The sequence below is a fragment of the Panthera onca genome, chromosome B2, assembly GCF_046562875.1.
Source record: "Panthera onca isolate mPanOnc1 chromosome B2, mPanOnc1 haplotype 2, whole genome shotgun sequence".
In the NCBI taxonomy this organism is placed as follows: Eukaryota; Metazoa; Chordata; class Mammalia; order Carnivora; family Felidae; genus Panthera; species Panthera onca.
Window position 1 is genome coordinate 143,278,223 of NC_138343.1, and position 19,857 is coordinate 143,298,079.

The 19,857-nt window shown below is 51.8% G+C and overlaps 1 protein-coding gene across 1 annotated transcript in view; it reads left to right on the plus strand.

The window, feature by feature from the left end:
• Positions 1–19,857, plus strand: part of IGF2R (insulin like growth factor 2 receptor) — a 103,602-nt gene that overhangs the window by 46,478 nt on the left and 37,267 nt on the right. The window contains exons 11-20 of the mRNA XM_078447533.2: positions 5,220–5,384; positions 8,048–8,188; positions 9,430–9,570; positions 10,918–11,055; positions 12,180–12,327; positions 12,840–13,017; positions 13,663–13,778; positions 14,259–14,427; positions 15,678–15,857; positions 18,601–18,702. Coding sequence (XP_078303659.1) covers positions 5,220–5,384; positions 8,048–8,188; positions 9,430–9,570; positions 10,918–11,055; positions 12,180–12,327; positions 12,840–13,017; positions 13,663–13,778; positions 14,259–14,427; positions 15,678–15,857; positions 18,601–18,702 — 1,478 coding nt within the window. The remainder of the gene's footprint in view (positions 1–5,219; positions 5,385–8,047; positions 8,189–9,429; positions 9,571–10,917; positions 11,056–12,179; positions 12,328–12,839; positions 13,018–13,662; positions 13,779–14,258; positions 14,428–15,677; positions 15,858–18,600; positions 18,703–19,857) is intronic.

The window sequence follows — 19,857 nt, forward strand, 5'->3', positions numbered from 1 at the left end:
GCACGGGGCTTGCCGGGAAGGCGTTTCTGTCCTGACTTCTGGCTCGCACCGAAGCGTGTGCAGGTCTGGCAGGGGTGGGTCTGCTCACCACCCTCGGGGGGTTGTCACAAAGAGCTCTTCTCTTGGGAAGTAAGATTCAAGACGACCCTTTCTGCAAATAGTGGCTCTGCGGTAGAGGCTGGATGCGGGGGTGGCGAAAGGTCCCAGGGCGAGTTTAAACAGAATGTCTGGTTTTCCTGAGAGGTTAGGATGAGCTTTCTTGAAGTCACAATGGCACTGGCATTTCAAAACGTGCTACTATCGTTTTTTTTTTTTTTTTAATTAAAAAAAATGTTATTTTCCATTTTTTAAAAACGTTTATTTTGGAGAGAGCGAGTGAGAGCAAGAGAGCGTGCCCACACAAGTGGGAGAGGGACAGAGAGGGGACAGAGGATCCGGAACAGACTCCGTGCTGACAGCAGCAAGCCCGATGTGGGGCTCGAACTCATGAACCGCGAGATCATGACTTGAGCTGAAGTCAGATGCTCAACCAACCGAACCACCCAGGAGCCCCCCAAAATGTGCCTATTTTTGACAGAGAGGGTGCGCACAAGGGAGGGGCAGAGAGAGAAGGGAACAGGGGATCCAAAATGGGCTCTGCACTGACAGCAGAGAGCCTGATGTGGGGCTCGAACTCACAAACTGTGAGATCATGACACGAGCTGACGCCAGATGCTTAACTGACTGAGCCACTGAGGCGCCCCTCTGCTGTCTATATCTTGGAGATCTTGGACACGGTTTGCATCTGTAGGGAGGTGATGGGATGCCATCACCATCGAAGAGCCGTCCTATCCATTGACCTCCGGGCTGTGACCCAGGTGCACGCAGGCAGACTGAGCCCCCGCACAGAGCTCTCATTCTGGACCTGGCCTGGTTCCAGTCGGCTTACAGCCGCAGAAGCTCTCGAGGCTGTTCCACCCCCAAGGGTCTTTCTGGCTCTTTGTTCTGTTTTGTGTGTTTCTATGGCAGAGTTGTGACCGTTGGTCACGAGGCAGGCTCCTGTGTGATTCAGCAAGGGCTCTGGGAGAGGCAGCTGTGCCCGACATAAATTGTGCTCCAGAAGCTCGTGTCCGCAATGGTGACGGAGGTCGGCGGGGGGACTGTGATCGGCACCAGGCTCTCGCAGGCCGCCGCGGGCGCAACGGAGAGGGAGCCCGGGGTAGAGCAGATGGGAAGGCTTCAAATCAAAGTGCCACCCTGTCCCCTCGCCGCGAACTCTCTTGTCTTCCCGCGCCCCTCGGTCTTGCCCAGGAATCTCTTTGCTGTCCCTTTTGAGAACTTCCATATTCAAGTGGATTTGTTCAACAAACGTTTCGTCCTTATCGTATGTCTAGACCCCGCGAGGCCTGCGGTGCCGTGATGGCCACACATTTGCCTGGCGTTGAGGCTGGAAATGCAGCGGGAGCGAGCACGGTGCCCGTGGTACAGGTCGTGTAGGCTGGACCTGGGCCGCGTGCACACACTGTGCCCGGGACCTCGTCAGAGCGGCCTGGGGTGCGGGCAGCTGTGAGGATCAGGGCGGTTAGGGAAAGAGGAGGCACTGCCTGGTGAGCCCCACAGGGTGCGCAGGAGGAGTCAGCCGGGCGCAGCAGTAGGGTGGCCGTGGGGACCAGAGGGAGAGGGAGCAGCTCTGCTGAGGGCTGGATGTGGGCAGGTGTAAGCAGGTCAGAGCTGCCTCCTCAGAACACCGCTACAGATGACCCCAGAGAGGAGAGTGAGAAGCTCATATGTCCTGCAGAGGAGCTGGGTTTTCTCCGGAAGTCAGCGTGGAGTCCCAAGGACTGGAGGTGGGGGGTGGACGAGCCTGGTTTGGGCGTGGCCTGCGGGTACGTCTCCCGTGTGGTTTGAATGCCCCGCTGCTCTTGGCGGATTCCCGACTTCCTTCCATCGTCCTCACCTCTCCCCAGATTCCCGTCTTTCTTCCGTCGTCTTTACCTCTTCCAAGCTCTTAGGACCTGTCTCTGAAGTCCAGCCCTTCTTACTCTGTGTCCCAGGGCCTGGAAACACATCCTGTTTCTTCCTCCGTGTCCCCAGGCCCGCAGGCCTCCAGGGCGCCCGCCCTCCCCTGGCTGGCCGACTCCAGTAGTCCCAGCCTCCCTCTGACCTTGTTCTGTTCTGGGCTTTTTATAAACGACTTGGCTGAGATCTTTATGCACGCACTGATGTCACTTGGGCGTGCTGGGAGGATAGAGTCGTGATCTGAAAAGATCCCAGCAGGTGAGGAGGATATTGAGAAGGGCACGTAGTCTGGAGCTGCTGGGGAGGGACTCGTGCCCGAGCGCCAGTGCCCCAATGAGTCGGGCTCGAAAAGAATACTAGTGGCCATTTTCTCCTCTTCTGTCTTTTTCTTCTATTTTGTTCACTTCCAAGTGTGAAAGTAGAAAGAATATTGCAGTGAGAACTCATACAGTTGCCACTTTTTATTGAACAGTTGCTAATATTTTGCCAAATTTGCTTTGTGCGTTGCTGATGGATCCTAGCATGCCACCCACCGCCCTCCCTTCGCGTGACCTCAGAGCCTTTATCAGAGCCGACAGGGTCGACGGAGATGCCCTGATGCCCAAAACCCAGTGTCTTACGAGCCTGTGTTGGTTAGGCTGGTGGTGGAAAGACCAGAGGGGGAGATGCCAGATGTCTTGTGAGGGGTTTGGAGTCTGTTCTTGTGCTGGAGTTGGATTATAAAGTATTTCCGATTCCTTTCAGCTCTGTGATTCGGTTCTTCAAACTTCAGAGCAAACTGTGGATTGTATGGTTACTTCGTTATTGCTTCATTCAAATTTAAATGTAGAGTTTTCAGAGAAAAAGTCCTTTGTGGATTTTATTTGGATAAATGTCACGTCATTTTTGCATGTGAATGGGTGTTAATTGGTTATGTCTTACAATGTGGTTTATGGTTTAACTGGGATCTCCAAGACTCATTTATGCTCATGACACATGGGTGCGTAAATGTATTCTTTTACCCTCTATCTGTGTACACTCATACACACCCATACACACAACCATTTGTTTTAGTAACTTACGTCTCGTTTGCTGCAGTGTGCTCCTTATTATCAGGGATCTTGTCAGGTAAGAACATTAAATCTTTTTTTTCGAAGGGCAGTATCTTGGAATAGCGACTCACGAATTTCACTGACTCATTACAGTAAAGGTGTATTTTCTTCCGTTCAGAGCAGGTCATCGGAGGGGCTGGATGTGGGACTCTGCTCCACACGGTCGTCTTGTGTCTCCCGTCTGGTTGTTGCTGTCTGTACACTTGGCCTTGAAGGACTCTTCAAAGGGAATGGGAGCAGCATTTGTTATGGGCCAGAACTAAGTGGCATGGCCCGACCTCAGAAGCAAGGGGGGGCTGGGAAACGTAGCTCAGTTGTGCACCTGGGAGGAAAATTAAGCCAGTTTGGTGAGCAGGTAGCTTTGTCTTTGCGATAGTGTGATGTGAAATGGTGCTGCAGGCAGAGAACAACTCGGCACCGCTGGAGAAATGCACTTGCCCTTGAGCTGGGGAGTCGCAGCTTACTATTCTTCCGAAATTCACTGAGTGATAAGAATACAGGTACGATGCAGGCCGGTGGTCGTGTAAAACTGGCTCTCCCTCGTTACTAGTAAGTTTCAGAGGCAGAACCAGCTCCAGAGTGGGGATGGATACCGGAACCATCCCTGGTATTATTTAACGGTTTGTAAACTTACCTGGGAAAAGAGAAATGTGGGAAACACGAGTCTTTTCCAGACAGTGAGATACAAATCCCGTAGGAGTAAGCTGTGCGGCAGTCATGTGGGTGGGGTGAAGAGACAAAGGAGTTTCACTGCTGGGTGGGCCGCACAATGGAGGGAGGGAGGGAGGGCAGCGCGGTGCTGACTAGAGGGGGTGGGCTCCTCGTCGAAAGGGAAGCTGGGAGCACCGCTGCTTAAAAAGAACGGCTTAAAGTGTGTACGTTTCAAAGAGAAGGAAAAAAAAACCCACAGGAGTGTGGGGAAGTATTGCCTTGTGGTTATGGTTATGAGCCTGGCTCTGGGGCCAGACTGTCTGGGTTTGAATCCTGGCTCCTCTGCTTTCTAGCTATGAAACCATAGGCAAATTATTTAGCCCCCCTTAACCTGTAGAAACGGGGCTACAACTGTACCTGTGCCACGGGGTTTCAGGATTAAACATGCCGACGTATATAAAGTACTTGACCCGGAACTTGTTTTCTGCAGCCATCCCCCCGTAGCACTTAAACGCTCAGTGCCTGTCTCAGATTGTGCTCAGTACAGGTTAGCTGTTCCTGCTGGTATTATAATTATAATGTTTATAATAGTGAAGATTTAAGAGAAATTGCAATCAAAACATCATTTGCCCTTGGTACAAAATATTATTTCCCTTTCCTTTAGAACATTGTGCACTTCAGGGCACCCCAAACCTCAAGAAAGGCACATCATGTAGGAGGTCCAGAGGAAGATTATTAAACCATCAAGGGGTGGAAAACGGAGCTCTGTGCCAGCGGTTGACCAGCCTGGAAAGGCGAGGGGATAGTATTTCTAGTAAGGGAAAAATTACCAAAGTTCACCGAATCCCAGGCTACGTGGATCAGAAAAGTGGCCCACGGAGAGCTGGCTTTCAGACCGGAGCTGACCTGTCGGAGCTCCCTGGAGCTGTGGGGACCAGAGCACCGGTTAGGGTAGGGTGTTGGAGGCATACACATGTGATGGGGGCCTGAGGGCCGAGGATACTGGGGTGTCTGGACGCGTGCCTCTGAGCTGTGAGGCTGCGTAGGCCTCGCACGCTTCCGTGGGGCGGCTGTCTGTTGTGACTCTTTCCTTTCGGTCTAGGGCTGGATCGCAGGAAACTCCCCCTGCCCGAAACCACATCAGAAACCCAGTGGTGCTCGTAGAGCCCGCAGGATGTTCATGAGCCCTTTGGGGGCTGACCACAGTCCGTGTGCAGCAAGCCCTGCCTGGTGGCTTACACGGTCCTCATCAGCACCCCTTTCATGTCCTTGGTGAATGTGCTGTCAACAGCCTACTGGCCTGTTGAGGGGTTGATGATGGAAACTCCAGAGAAGCCTCTTGAATCTCTGGCGCCTCTGATGTCTGGGCTTGGGGACTGGAGTTTAACTGCCCAGCTGGTGCTGGTGTCCTTGTCGGCTGACATCCCTAGGTTTTGGTCACGTAATCGAGTGGCTTTCCTTCCTTCTCCAATGGCACAGGTAATGACGGGAAAGGAGAGCCCATCTTCACTGGGGAGGTAGACTGCACCTACTTCTTCACGTGGGACACCAAGTACGCCTGCATCAAGGAGAAGGAGGACCTCCTCTGCAGTGTGACCGAGGACAAGAAGCGCTATGACCTGTCTGCGCTGGCTCGGCACTCAGGTAGGTGTCCCGTGCACCCTGGAGGCCAGTCCGCGCGCTGGCGGGGGCGTTCTCTCGTCTCTTAACCGTGAACGCATTCCGAGAGGCTCCTACTGTTTTCTTCAGCGGTCAACTAATCGTATCCTGGCCTTTCTCCCCTTCTCGCGCAGCAGCACGAATTGTTAGACGTGACGCTGAACGAATGAGGAGGCAGACGATCTCAGCTCGAGGTTGGCATTGCTCCTCCAGTTGGGAGAGTTGAGGCAGAACTGCCAAGGGCCGGGCCTTGTGCTTTGTGATTAGAACGTCTTTTATTTTAGATCTCTATTCTTGTTGCTAAGGAAGTAGATGTTGAAACTTGCCATCTCACGTGCACGCGTCTGTGCGTGTGGTGCTGGATGTTAATGCAACGCAGTGATGCTCTCATAGCAGATGCACACTGTGTTCACGCAGAACAAGTACAAGGTTGTGTGTCGATTATGTCTCTGGAAAAAAAAATAAAAGCAGAATTTAGAGTCTTAAGGCAGCCTTCAAGTAGGTAGTGTTTCCGCCTCGCACCTGGACTGTCGGGCTTGCAGGCTTGAACACCGCGTGTGAGGGCCGGTGGGGCCGGGGTCAGCTGTACTTTGACCATGCTTTCCTGTCTCTAAAGTGGGGTCAGCAATCCCCATCCACCCTCAGATTCTCTTGTAAGGCTGAAGGGAGAAAGGGTGCGGGAGCCTTTGGATGCCATGTCTCTTGCTCCATCAGTGTGATGAGCTTTGTCACCGAGGCCTGGCTTCACCGTAGACACCGGCCAAGATGGGTGTTATGAGTCTGCACAGCAGGTGGTGTTGAGCGTTGGTTACGTGGCAGGTGCCAGACAGGGTCCTGGGGTCACAGGAGCAAACCTGGTGAGCATGCCCCAGGCCTGCCCCAGGCCTTCTAACTTCCCATAACTTCCCAGAGGGCCGGGAGATTGAGGACTAAGAATGGGGGTTCCCATCAGGGAGACGGAATCCAGTGGGGACATTTTTAGTTTTACCCTTTTAGCAGCCCTGGAATTCAGTATCTGTAGAAGCGAACAGCATAGAGAGAATACCTAACGGAGAGAGAACGGCTCGCCTCAAGTCCCAGAATCGCCCATGCAGTAGGAGCGATGACTCATGTGTTCTGAGTCCCCATCTGGTTTGGGCAGTATAATATTAGAAAAAGGGATTCCTCTCTTGTGGAGTGCTGGAGAGCTTCTTTTTGAACACGAGATGTCTATAAACGTTCAGTGTCGGCGCGTTTGCCTCGGAAGCAAATGTCCTTTGTGCGTTAGTAGCTCGGCACCCGTTAAGCTGGGAAGGGTGCCATGGGGAAGTTCTGGTGCGTGTGTGTTCGGGAAGAGACAGGCTTTGTGCGGTGGAAGGAGAGCATCCAGCTGTGTGTACGTGAGCGATTTGCCTGCCTCCTCGGGCCTCACTTGTGTTGCGGTAAACTGAGCGGTGCTGTTAGATCCCTCTGTTCAGCCTTGTTGTTGTGTGCGGGATGCACATGGGGCCAGGGGCCTGTGCGGGACGCAGAGATACGTGCACTCTGTCCCCCAGGGTGGGCCGCCACGCGGGCTCTCCTGGGACACGGGTATTTCTGGGAGTTCGTGCAGACCGCTAAGGATTGCCTCGAGCAAGAGCTGAGCTCCTTCCTTGCCGGCTTCAAAGTGTCCTCCCGTCTTCTGGCTTGTCAGCCCACTTCGCTCCCTGTGTCCTTGTCCTCATTTGTGTTTGTGCAAGCATCTGTGGGTTCTTCTGGGTTGTTGACAGCGGCACATAGAGCTTCAGAGTAACTGTGTTACTTCCGACGGGCGGCGGGCTTCCCCCTCTGAACCCCGGTTCTGTATGCCCTTCACACGCAGCTCTCCTTCCCCCCTTCGGCGGCTGTTCTGGGAACACCGTCGGTTTGTGGTCTTGCTCTCAGCACTCACGTGTGCTCCCTCGACCTTCCGTGGAGTCCTGATCCTGCTCATAAAGGAGCGCATCACGAGCTGTTTGAGCTCAGGGACCTCGGTGTCCTGTGATCTCCCAGAAGGCAAGCATGCCCCACGCTCGGTCTGCTGGTGTGGGAGACATGGCAGCTTTCTTGAGCCTTCCTGGGGGTCAGAGGAGGGCGCGTTACCAGTGGCATGGCGTTCTGCCTTCCAAGGCACGGTCTGCCGTCCTGATTTGCTTTGTGTGTGTGTGTGTGTGTGTGTGTGTGTGTGTTTATTTTTGAGAGAGAGGGAGAGGGAGACAGACCAGAATGTGAGTTGGGGAGGGACAGAGCGAGAGGGAGACACAGAATCCGAAACAGGCTCCAGGCTCTGAGCTATCACCACAGAGCTTGATGCGGGGCTTGAACCCACAAAACCTGAGATCACGACCTGAGCCAAAGTCGGATGCCCAACCGACTGAGCCACCCAGGCGCCCCTGCTCTTCCGTTTCTGATTTCACACTCTCTGCCTACTTCTGTTGAGCCTGCTTTTCCGAGGAGGTTTGTTTCCGTCACATTAAGTGAGAAGCCTGAGAATCTCGGTGAGTCTCTGTGTCTCCGTCTGCCCACGTCCAGAAACGTGAGTTTCATGTCCGGTGAGCTTTGGGCCTTTTCCTTTGGCTTAATCACCATTTACGGTGTGACTTTTAGCCTTTGGCTAAAAGCAGATTCTTTTTTTTCTTTTTAAATTACAGAACTGGAACGGAATTGGGAAGCCGTGGATGGCAGCCAGAGAGAAACAGACAAGAAGCATTTCTTCATTAACATCTGCCACAAAGTGCTGCAGGAAGGCCAGGCCAGAGGCTGTCCCGAGGACGCGGCCGTGTGCTCTGTGGGTGAGTGTGCCCAGAGCAGGGGTCGCGGTGGCGGTTTCCCTGCAGGCGTGTGGAGCTCGGCGGCATCCGGTTCGGAGCCAGTTAGGAAATCTTCCTGTGGTTTATGCACATCTCCTCTGTCTCAGTTCAGCGTCCACAGGGTGATAAAGAAAAAGAGGTGATGATTCAAATGTAGGTAACTGCTCGTTGTGCTCTGGCAGCTATAGCACTTCCGTGTCCTGACGTCGGCCAGAGCCTCCTGATGTCGGCTGACACCATAGCCGGGAACAGAAGGAACCACGCTGGGAGTTACTAGATTATCTCTTCACTTTGCAGCTTGAAGAGTAACCTTGCCAGTACTTGTGTAAAACTGATTTTGAGGCTGTTTTTTTTTATTTAACAGCTTGACTGCCTGTAATTGTTAATAAGTTAGGCCTTAAGGCAAGCGAGCTCTCATCGTTCTCTTCATATGAGTACTTGTATCCCCGAGGGTTCTTTCTGCAGTAGTTTTGTTGGTCCTCCGGCTTTCCCGAGGAGACCTCTCAGTGTGATACAGATCTGCAGCATGTTCGTTGTCCCTTAAGACTCGCCCCGAAGATGAGAGGCAGGGAGAGGGATCAAAATCTGTTTCTAACCTTAGACAAGGAATTGTGAACTCAGGTCGGGTGTTCGGGATTGTCCCAGTTTCCAGAATTGGTGATGTGTCCTTGGGAGAGGTCCGGGTGTGCCCCTGCCACTGTTTAAGAAGGACGGGGGACAATTTCAATGCTTCCTAGTCAAAGTCAACTGAACCAGGAATGAAATAGTCCCCTGCCTGGCTTGCTGAGCGGGTTCAGTTAGTTTCCGCTTTGGTCATGGGACAGACTCTAGTCTCTTGGCTGTGCTTCCAAAAGGCCTTGTGTCTCGGGGGGAGCCGAGGCCCTGAAAATAGGGGAACGGTGTTGCTTCATTGGATGGTGTGACACGAGAGCTTGCTGTCCTCCTTGCCTGCCCCTGGAGGACGTTGTTTATCGTTGCTGCGCTTTTCCTACTCAGCCCGGAGGTGGCCTTGGCATCTCCCGTGTGGCTGCCATTGCCTGGCCAAACCAGTCACTCAAGAAAAACCCACTGACCATGGGGCCAGGTTATGCGGTTGGGGAATGGACCACGGCGCACCTGCTGGTGGTTCCTGGCTGATTTTTATATACCTCTTCATCGGCATCATTATCATTTTTAATCACGTGTCCTGTTTTTTTTTTTTTTTTCCCGTTTCTCTTTTCCAGATAAGAGCGGATTTAAAAATCTAGGCAAATTTATTTCTTCTCCCACAAAAGAGAAAGGAAACATTCAACTCTCGTATTCAGACGGTGATGATTGTGGCCATAAGAAAATAACAACCAACATAACACTTGTGTGCAAGCCAGGTAAAACATTTTAAAAAATGGGAAAAGGCGGGATGTTTTAGTGGCTTTTGCCACAGGTGTGCCTGCGTTCTTTGTTTCTCTTGGGCCGCTGCCAAGAGGGGAGGTAGAAAGGGGTTGTGCTGAGCGTTTCAGGTTCTAGAACCTCTAGTGGTGGTCTCTTGGATTTGATCCCCCACCCCCACCCCAAACCAGTCCAGAAATGGAGAAACCATATGGTGTCGAGAGAGTTGTGTTGCAGTGTTCCAAATGAGTTACGGGTCTCGGCTCAGCTTCCTCTTCCTGAGGACTGATACCGAGAGTCGCCATGCTGGCTGTTGACCTTCTTCCAAAGGCGGGGGACCGTACGCGGTTTAAAAGTGTTGTCCAGGATCTCACATCTAAACACAATGCTCTCCTTCGCCCGCCTGTATTTATAGGTTTACATTGTTTTTACGGGGTCAAAGCTATATGTAGTCACGCGTTTTTGGAAAGTGTTCCTCAAAACATGTATTTTGTGAATGCTCTTCTGTGTCTCACAGTTTATATTACTAATTTTTAGGGACTCCCTCGTTGATAATGGTTTGGTCTTACTATTTTTAAGCATTTCCCCTATTGTTGGGTTAATTGCATGTTTCCAGTGTGGGTGATGGTGCCGTTGCGTATCCCTGTCTACCTCCTGCTGCAATATTTTCTTTGGATAAGTGCCCAGCTGTGGGATAAGGTCAAGGGCTAGGACTATTTTTTGGTTTTGAGTGTTTTTTAAATTGTGGTAGAATATACATAATGTGAAATTTAGCATTTTTAAGAAACTGTAGTAAAATACATGATGTGAAATTCAACTTTTTTAAAGTTTAAAAAAATTTTTTTAACGTTTATTTATTTTTTGAGAGAGAGAGAGAGAGAGTGCGTGAGCACGTGTGAGTGGGGGAGGGGCAGAGAGAGAGAGAGAGAGACAGAATCTGAAGCAGGCTCCAGGCTCTAAGCTGTCAGCACAGAGCCTGACGCGGGGCTCGAACTCATGAGCTGTGAGAGCATGACCTGAGCTGAAGTCGGACGCTGAACCAATGGAGCCGCCCAGGCGCCCGTTAACGTTTATTAAAGTGTATAGTCCAGGGGCATGGAGGACATTCAGGGTTGTGCAGCCATCACCATTGTCCGTCTCCAGAACGTTCTCATCTTCTTGAGTGGACTCTGCCCCTGCTGGGCACTAATGCCCCCCCTCCTGCCCCAGCCCTCGGTAACCCCCCTCTTTCTGCCTCTGTAGGTTTGATTGCTCTCAGGACCTCAAGGAAGCAGAATCACGGTGTTTGTGGGACTGTTTTTAGACTAGGAATGATTAGCGATCTCATTCTTCTTCCTCGTTGACAGGTGATCTAGAAAGCGCTCCGGTGTTGACAACCTCTGGGGATGGTGGCTGCTTCTATGGGTTTGAGTGGCACACAGCTGCTGCCTGTGTACTGTCCAAGACAGAGGGCGAGAACTGCACGGTCTTTGATTCCCAGGCAGGTGCGTGTGCCCACGTAATACCTTTGGTGCTTTGGTGCCTCCTGGAACTGCTCAGGGTTTGTTTGTTTGTTTTTTAACTTAAATATTTTCTTTTTTTTAAAGTTTATTTTTGAGAGAGAGAGAGAGAGAGAGAGAGAGAGGGAGGAGGAGGGGCAGAGAGAGGAAGACGCAGAATCTGAAGCAGGCTCCGGGCTCTGAGCTGTCAGCACAGAGCCCGACGCGGGGCTCGAACTCACAGACCGTGAGATCATGACCTGAGCCGAAGTCGGACGCTCAACCGACTGAGCCACCCAGGCGCCCCTTCCTTAAATATTTTCTAGGAAAGTTTTAGAGATAACCTGCTTCAGGATTACATTAATGCAAAAATTTTGAAAATTGGACATTTGAGGTTGAGATCGTAAAAAACCTACCTCTTAAATCATGGTGCAGGTAGGTTTGTTGAATGCAAAACTTGAAGATCCCAAGAAAAGAACCGTGTTTGTGAAGGCTTTTTGCAGAAGTTTAGTGACCCAGAAACCTACCTTAGACTTCTCAAGAAGGTCACGCTGTGTTGTGGTCATACAGCTTTGAACACATTGGTGGTTTATTCCGCCAGCATTTGAGGCCAGCCAGGGGCTTCAAATTGGGTTTTTAGGTTAATGCAGTAAAAGGGGCTTGGTGGTGGTGAATCCACGTGCAGGGGAAATGTCCGTAGGTGCAGCTCTGGTGGCCTGGAGGGGAAGGCATCTTTTCTGCCATTTTGCATCTCCCTGCCCTCATCAGATGGTTCCTGGGGAGACTTTCTTTGAAGCTGCGGGCTTGGGGCCCAACTTGGGTGGGCCTGTGGTCCAACTGACCTTCTTTTTTTTTTTTTAATTTTTTTTTTTTAATGTTTATTTATTTTTGAGACAGAGGGAGAGTGCGAGCAGGGGAGGGGAAGAGAGAGAGGGAGACACAGAATCTGAAACAGGCTCCAGGCTCTGAGCTGTCAGCACAGAGGGGCTCAAACCCACGAACCGTGAGATCATGACCTGAGCCGAAGTCGAACGCTTAACCGACTGAGCCACCCAGGCGCCCCCCAGCTGACCTTCTTGACTGTAGTCCAACTGACCTTACATATTGGCATTGTTTTTACTCTTCCTTAGGGTTTTCTTTTGATTTATCACCTCTCACAAAGAAAAATGGTGCCTATAAAGTTGAGACCGAGAAGTACGACTTTTACATAAATGTTTGTGGTGCGGTGTCTGTGAGTTTCTGCCAGCCGGACTCCGGAGCCTGTCAAGTTTCAAAAAGGCAAGTGTAACTATTTTTAGTTACGGGTTTTCCTTAGGTATCTTGCGCTAACAAATATTCAGGGACAGGTGTGTTCTCTACTGACATCATTGCCTTGCAAGGAACAGTAAACACTGAGAAGCCCTGGCCTAAAAACCTAAACACCAGAGGATGCTAGGAGGTTGAGATCCTGGATAAGGAGGAGCAGGCCACACCCTTGGAATTTACATAATTCCTTCTGAGTCGCTTGCATTTCTGGGTTGTGAGATAGTTAGCACACGGTTCTCTGTTGGGTGTGGTATTGGTTCAGGTGAGGCGTCGTACGTTAAACCAAGCGTGCTGAGCGTGGCCCTGGGTCCTGGCGTGGGGGTGGGGCTGCCCTCTGCCCCACCGCAGACCCTGGTGATCTGCAGCCCTGGAGTATGGACACTGCCCCCACCACACTGCTCGGTGGCCGTTTTGCCCGTGTTCCAGCACTGCAGTGCTTCTGGCCTTGGTATCCTTTCTGAGAGACGTTTGTTTGCTTGTTTTAGTGATAACAAGGCTTGGAACTTGGGACTGAGTAATGCTAAACTTTCCTATTACAACGGGATGATCCAGTTGAACTACAGGGACGGCACGCCCTATAACAACGAAAAGCATACACCGAGAGCCACGTTGATCACCTTCCTTTGTGACCGGGACGTGGGAGTCGGTCTCCCCGAGTATCAGGTAGGAACTGTGCGGTGTGTGGGCGTCCATTGCTGAGGAGAGCCGAGAGGGAGAGAGTGGCAGTCCCGTCGAGGTGGGGGAAAGGAAGACGGTGGGTGGGACAGGGCTGCTGACTTTCCTGGAGTGGGATGAGGCTCTAACCACAGGTGAGGTGTGAGCTCTGGGCTTTCCTGGGGATAAACCATCACGTCGTCTGGCTCCTGATGCCTACACAGGAGCCTATTGTGGGCCCTTTATTTAGACGCAGAGCTATTATTAGTCTGGTGTCCTGGCCAAATCATCATCTCCTGTGATTTTAATTAATCCTTTTAGATTTGCCAGGGTACGTAGGCAGTATTCATTTTCTGAGCTGTTTATTCGTTCAGTGGGCTGTGTAACCCACTGGTAACCCACCACCTGGTTGGCTTTGGGGATAAAACTCGTATCAAAAATCAGCCCTCAGTGCCACTTAGCAGAGGGTAGATTTCCATCTTAATTTATTCCTGGGAGATCTTCGTGTCAATAAGACAGACGTAGACGGACAAAGTAGACCGTCTTTCCTATAGTTCTTACCGACGGAAAATGCTCGTCATTTTGTAAATGCTGGCTTTAATAACATTACCTTTTTTCTTTGCCATCCCGTGTCTCTCCCTGTCATGTGACCAGGAGGAAGACAACTCTACCTACAACTTCCGGTGGTACACCAGTTACGCCTGCCCGGAAGAGCCCCTGGAGTGTGTGGTCACCGACCCCTCTACGCTGGAGCAGTATGATCTCTCCAGGTGAGGCCAGGGTCAGCCCGGCCTTGGCCTTGGCCCCGGCCCGGGTCCCGCGTAGTGCTAAGCTGGCTTAGGCTTTGCTGGTGAGCACGTAGCTGAGTTGGTAACGGGGAGTCAAGTAGGTTGTGGGGGTGCAGGACCAAGATGGAGAGTCTTAAACAGAAAGAATTCTAACAGTGGTGTGGTAGGCTTTGTGACATCCACTGCTCCTTGCCACAGCAAAGCCTCAGTCTTCAGCTGCATGATTTGAAACAGGGATTGTCAGTACAGAGGTGCGGGGGAGGGGGGCAGTGCACGGTCTGCTGAATACTGACTTCAGTGAAAGTCGAGATACTCGTGGGTGTTATGAGTCACGGTGAGCTAAATTCCATAGTTTGAATGGCAGGGCATGTTTCATTCTGTGTGTCCTCAACCACTTAGAAATGAATTGTCAGGCTGAAATCCATTAGCATTAAAAGCGTGCATTTTGCTTTGAAATTTTAGCCTAGCAAAATCCGAAGGTGGTCGTGGAGGAAACTGGTACGCCATGGACAATGCGGGCGAGCGCAGCACGTGGCGGAAATACTACATCAATGTGTGTCGACCCCTGAACCCGGTGCCGGGCTGTGATCGATATGCGTCGGCGTGCCAGATGAAATATAAGAACGATCAGGTGAGCCTGCCCTCCCCAGGAGTCTCGTTTTCCCCGCCGCCCCCAGCACATGACTCAGTGGGCGGAGGTGGTTATTTTGGGACTTCCAGATCAAAGTAGGCCTGGCTGCTGAAGTGAAGCCCTGTGAGCAGGAGTGGGGCCCCAGCATAAACTCATCCGCCGCACCCCCCCCCCCCCCCCCCCCCCCCCCACTGACGTGGTCGTGCTTGAGTCATTGTTCAGATTTAGAACTGCACGAAATGCCCAGTGCTGGTGACCTCTGATCTCCGTACAGGGCAGAGGACGCTCCTAATGGTATGTCCAGCCTGGGTTCAAAAGTGTCTTTGAGGCCAGTAGATGTCTGTAAAGAATAGTTTTGCTTCCAAAAGCTCACGAGGGGGAAGCCGGCTTGCGAGAGCTGCCGTGGCCGCACAGATCCACGCGTGAGCTCTCACTTGAAGCGCCAGGCTGTGCTGCATCATCGATTGAATGCAGTTACTGCCAGAGTTTCAGTACGTTTCCCTGTGCTCCTTGGACATGGCGAATCTTGAAATAAAGATGTACGTGTGCTTCCTTAAAAATAGCACGTCGGGAATGGGCTTTTCCTGGCACATGTTACATGGCCGCTTGGAGGGGTTTTCCAGGAAGCTGGTGAGCGCACTCTGGTGGTCGAGAGTGAAGTTCCCTGCTGTGTTCACACGTGTGCATATGTGTGTGTGCGCTTTGTTGGAGCAGTGACTTCAGGGGATAGTCGGTCCTCCTCATTCGCGGGTTCTGTATTTGAGATTCACTCACTTGCCGGCACGGATTTGTGGCCCACACTCAAATCTGGCCGTACTTCTGGTCATCCATGGACATGTCCACCGTCTCCTGTTGGCTCTCCTGCTGAGACAACAGTGGAGCGGAGACACGAGGGGCGGGGGCTGGTGGGAAGGGCAGCGCCAGAAGCTCCTGGTTCTGGGCCAGGGGGACAAGGGTTGAGTCCTGCCTTGGATGCCTGTTAGCCGGGCAGCCTCGGACAAGTCACTTAGCACGTCTGAACCTCCTTTCCCTTTTTTGTAAAATAAGGAAAATAAAACCTGCCAGCATGAGTTGTTGTCAGGATTTGAGATCATCATCTCTCTGGGATATGTGTATGTAAAGGTACGTGATCCCTTTGGAAGATGGTTCAGCGTCTGTGGTGACTTTACAGACACGAGAATCACATGTACTAGTAGTGAAGTCCTGTGTTCTCTTTGGAGGGAAAACCCAATAGACACATTTGTTTGCAGGGTTCCTTTTCTGAGACTGTCTCCATCAGCAACTTGGGGGTCGCAAAGACGGGTCCCATGGTGGAGGACAGCGGCAGCCTCCTTTTAGAGTACGTGAACGGCTCAGCGTGCACCACCAGCGACGGGAGGCTCACCACCTACACCACCAGGATCCATCTCGTCTGTTCCAGGGGCAGCCTGGTAAGGTGCTGTGCGTTGCCCACGACCTTGGTTCCTTTGGGTCTTTTGTGACTGAGAACCAGCTGACGTGTCTCTTGTGGAGATGAGCGAGTCTCGAGTGGAGTTTTCTCTCAGGCTTGTGTGGACTCCATTCTGTCCCTTACTTCTTGTCAGCTGGTGATCTGAGAATCCTGGTGGCAGAAAGGGTCTTTGAGACAATTTCACCCAAACCCCAGCATTCATAGATGAGGAAGCTGGGGCACGATGCCGCTCTGATTCACGGATAAATGATGAAGATTATATGTGTGAAACGTGGGCAATCAAGGATAAAAAATTAAGGCTAGGAAGTAGAGAAAGTGATAGAGATTGCTTTTGGCCCTGAGTTCCTTAGGGTAGAATAGAAGAGAAACCCCAAATAAAGATGCTTATGTACCGTCCCAATTGTTTTTCTAAAAAAAAAAAAAAAAAGGTAAAAATGTATAACATAATTGGGGCGCCTGGGTGGCTCAGTCAGTGGAGCGTCTGACTTCGGCTCAGGTTCAAGAGTTCGAGCCCTGCATCAGGCTCCATGCTCACAGCTTGGAGCCTGCAGCCTGCTTTGGATTCTGTGTCTCCCTCTCTCTCTGCCTCTCCCCCACTCATGCTCTCGCTCTGTCTCAAAAATAAAGATGAACATTAAAAAAAAATTAAAGCATATAACGTAAAAGGTACCATTGAAACCATCTTTAGGTATACTTTAGGTGTATCTTTAGGTATACAGTTCAGTGGCATTGGATACATGCACGATGTTGTGCACCATTCCTGGCACTCCTTTCTGGAACGTGGCTATCCCAAATCCAATTGCTTTTTTTCCTGGAGTTTTACATTTGTATCCGGGTCACGTGTTTTTTGAGTAATTATTCAAAGTCTCAGGTGAATGCACAGTGGAGGTGATAGAATTCACGTTTGTGATCAAATAACTTAAAGGGTCAGGTATACATTTTAAGGGTCCGTTCCAGCTTCCTGTAGTTTCTTTGGAACGAACGGCAAAATGTGTTCAATCCTCAGCAGTCTGTTGGACTTTGTCACATACATTCCAGTTGCCTCGCAGACCCCAAGTTCTCAGTGTCATTTGCCAACATGTGATTTTTTCCGAGAGACGGTTTCTTCAGAGGTCAAGGAGGGGTCTCTGATAAGGGGATGAAATCCCTAGCTGGACGAGCATGGGCCCACGTCGTACAAGGTGTTCCATGACTGAACTGTAAGCGTGCTCCTTGAGTAGCCCGGGGATGGGTTGGCTGTTTCCTTCCTCAGTCTCAGGAAGAACTCCTGGCTGCCCAGCCCAGCCCTCGCCACCTCCTGGGCATGTCTGTGTCCCCTCCTTGGAGCCTTGCCCACCTCCCCTTCTCACTGCAGTTTCTTGTTCCCACGGAGATACTGGACTGTTCCAGGAGGTTCTCTGGGATCCTTAGTTTTTCAGCTTCGCTGTGACACCTCATGCGGGCAGCGTTCTGCAGTCTTCAGAGCAGCTTCGCATCATCACTGTATCTCTGAGTACTTGTGTGGGGCTTGGTACGCACCGTGGGCCCCAGAGACCATGAACGGAGGTCGTGTCGCAGAGTTCTGCAAGCCACAGAACTTTCAGAACTTTCACCGTTAAAGCAGCACCTTTTCACGACCACAGTGTGGGGCAGAAGGCACAGATTTTTTTTTTTTTTTTAAGGATTTTTAAAACTTCATTTATTTTGAGAGAGGGGGTGGGGCAGGGAGAGAATCCCAAGCAAGCTCCACACTGTCAGCACAGAGCCTGAGGCGGGGCTCGAACCCACGAACTGTGAGATCGAGAGTCAGACGCTTAACGCCTGAGCCACCCAGGCGCCCCAGGACAGATGTGTTTTTATCTTACTGTTAGAGATGCTGAGGCTGAGGGGGGCGGGGAGGGGGGGAGGGACTTCCAGGCCAGAGGGTGCTTGGTGGGTAAGGTGTGGGCTCGCGGTCAGGTGCGCAATGTGTCCTCCTGTGAGCCTGGGCAGGTGTCCTGACTCTGTGCCTCTGTTTGCTCACCTGTGTATAGATGGTAGGTGATTACAGAACCTGGTTCCCAGGTCATTATGAGGCTGGGTTGAGAAATGCTAATAAAACAGCACAGTGGTAAATGCTCTCTCAGCACAAGCTGCTGTTCCCTGTAACGAGGCAGAGCTCCCACAGGAGGCGGTGCGGCGCACGTTTGGGCAACATTTCACTGAGACACACCCGGACAGTGCACACATTGTAAGTTACCGGCAGCCGGTGAACCCTCACGCGTTGAGCAGGACGTTGCAGCCAGACCCCACACGGTGGCCGTGCTCACAGCGCCCGCGAGGCTCCCTGTGACCCTTCCAGGCTCCTCTGTACCCTCGGTCCCCAGTTCCGAGCTTCTGTCAGTAAAATCTCCCACGCCGGGGTCTTTTGTGTCTTTCTTACGTTCCGTACTCTTGGTGTGGAGTGTTTTTCAACAGCGTGGACTTAAACCCAGATCTGGACCCCAATTCTGCCATTCACTGCCACGTGACCTCGGGTAAACTTCTTGACATCTGAGCACGAGAGGTAGTATGTCCTTAGTGGGAATAATAGGACATGAAATTGTAATTAGGGAGTGTGCACTGAGCACCTAGTCTGTCACTGACGCATAATTAAACTAAGTTCAGTAGACTTCAGCTCTTTGTGTGTGCTAGGCTAGTAGTCCCTTGGTGAGATCGAGTTCCATCTCCTTATACTGACTGTCATTCTGCATTTAACCTTTCAGAATACCCACCCCATCTTTTCTCTAAGTTGGGAGTGTGTGGTTAGTTTCCTGTGGAACACAGAGGCCGCCTGTCCCATCCAAATCATGACAGACACAGAACAGGTATGCGTGCTGTCCCGGGTTGTCTCGCTGCGCTGCTCCTGGATATGCCCACCCCGGTGCCCCCGCTCTGCGCCCACCCCTTCCCTCGCGCTTCCAAACCTGTTCCTGGCTTCTCCATTTCCTGCGCCTTGGCATCAGGCATCTGGGTGTCCCCCCGCATTGCTCTCCCCGAGACCCCGGCTCGCAGATGCTGGGCTGAGAACCAGACCCTGGGCTTTACTCCCCGATTACTATAGATTCCTTCCTTTTTCTCCATTGCCCTGTCCCTTCTGTGTTGTGGTGGCACCCTAGCAGGCTCTGGGGATTCTCCATCACCGTAGAGATGTGGGGGGTTGTCAGTTGTCACTGCAGCACCTAAAACGTTCCAGTGCCCCGTCATCTGCGGGATCTGGCCTGTCTGTTTCAATGTGAGGCTCATGGTTTGCAAGCTCCGATCCCGGCCCTGTTACTGCCGTTGCTTCTGCGTGCCTATTGCCGTTGTGGCTTATCCTGCTCTTTGGCCTTGGCCTGTGTTCTTGCCCTCGGGTGCACCCCCCCCCCCCGCCCCCCCCCCCCCCCACAGAGCAGAGCCGTGAGCTGGTGACCTGTCGTTTTCACGGCGCTGGCTGTGTTCCTTGTGCTCAGACTTCCTCCTTTCCCTCCCCTTCTAAAAGCTCTGCTTTCACAGTAGAGCCCAGGCCCACCTAAACGAAGGTTCCCACAGGGTCCTGGGCCTGTGGTGCCGGGGAAGGGTAGGGATGGTGGGATGCCGCCCTGCGTCCTCGGTCATGCTCTCTGGGGTTGGGACCGCTGATGCTTCCCCTGAACTGGCAGACTGTGCAGAAGAAAGACGTGGGGGGAGGGTACGGTTTATGACGTCTCCTAGAGGAGAAGGGATGGCGAGGTACCTCATCGTGCCTCCCGTTATCATGGTCTTTAAGTGAATGCCTGAAATAGAAAAAGGAACATTTAAACCAACTTCCTAAAGGTTTTCTTTTTCTTTTTTTAAATTATTTATGGGTTACGTATGGTTTCTAACAACTTTTCCCTCGAGGGTCAACGGTGGTCTCCTTATTTAGGTAAATATCGTAGCCTTGAGAGCTTTCAGGTAAGTTTAATATTTGTCAGCCTGGTATCACACCTGGGCAGACCGCAGGGGCCGTATCTGAAGGGGCT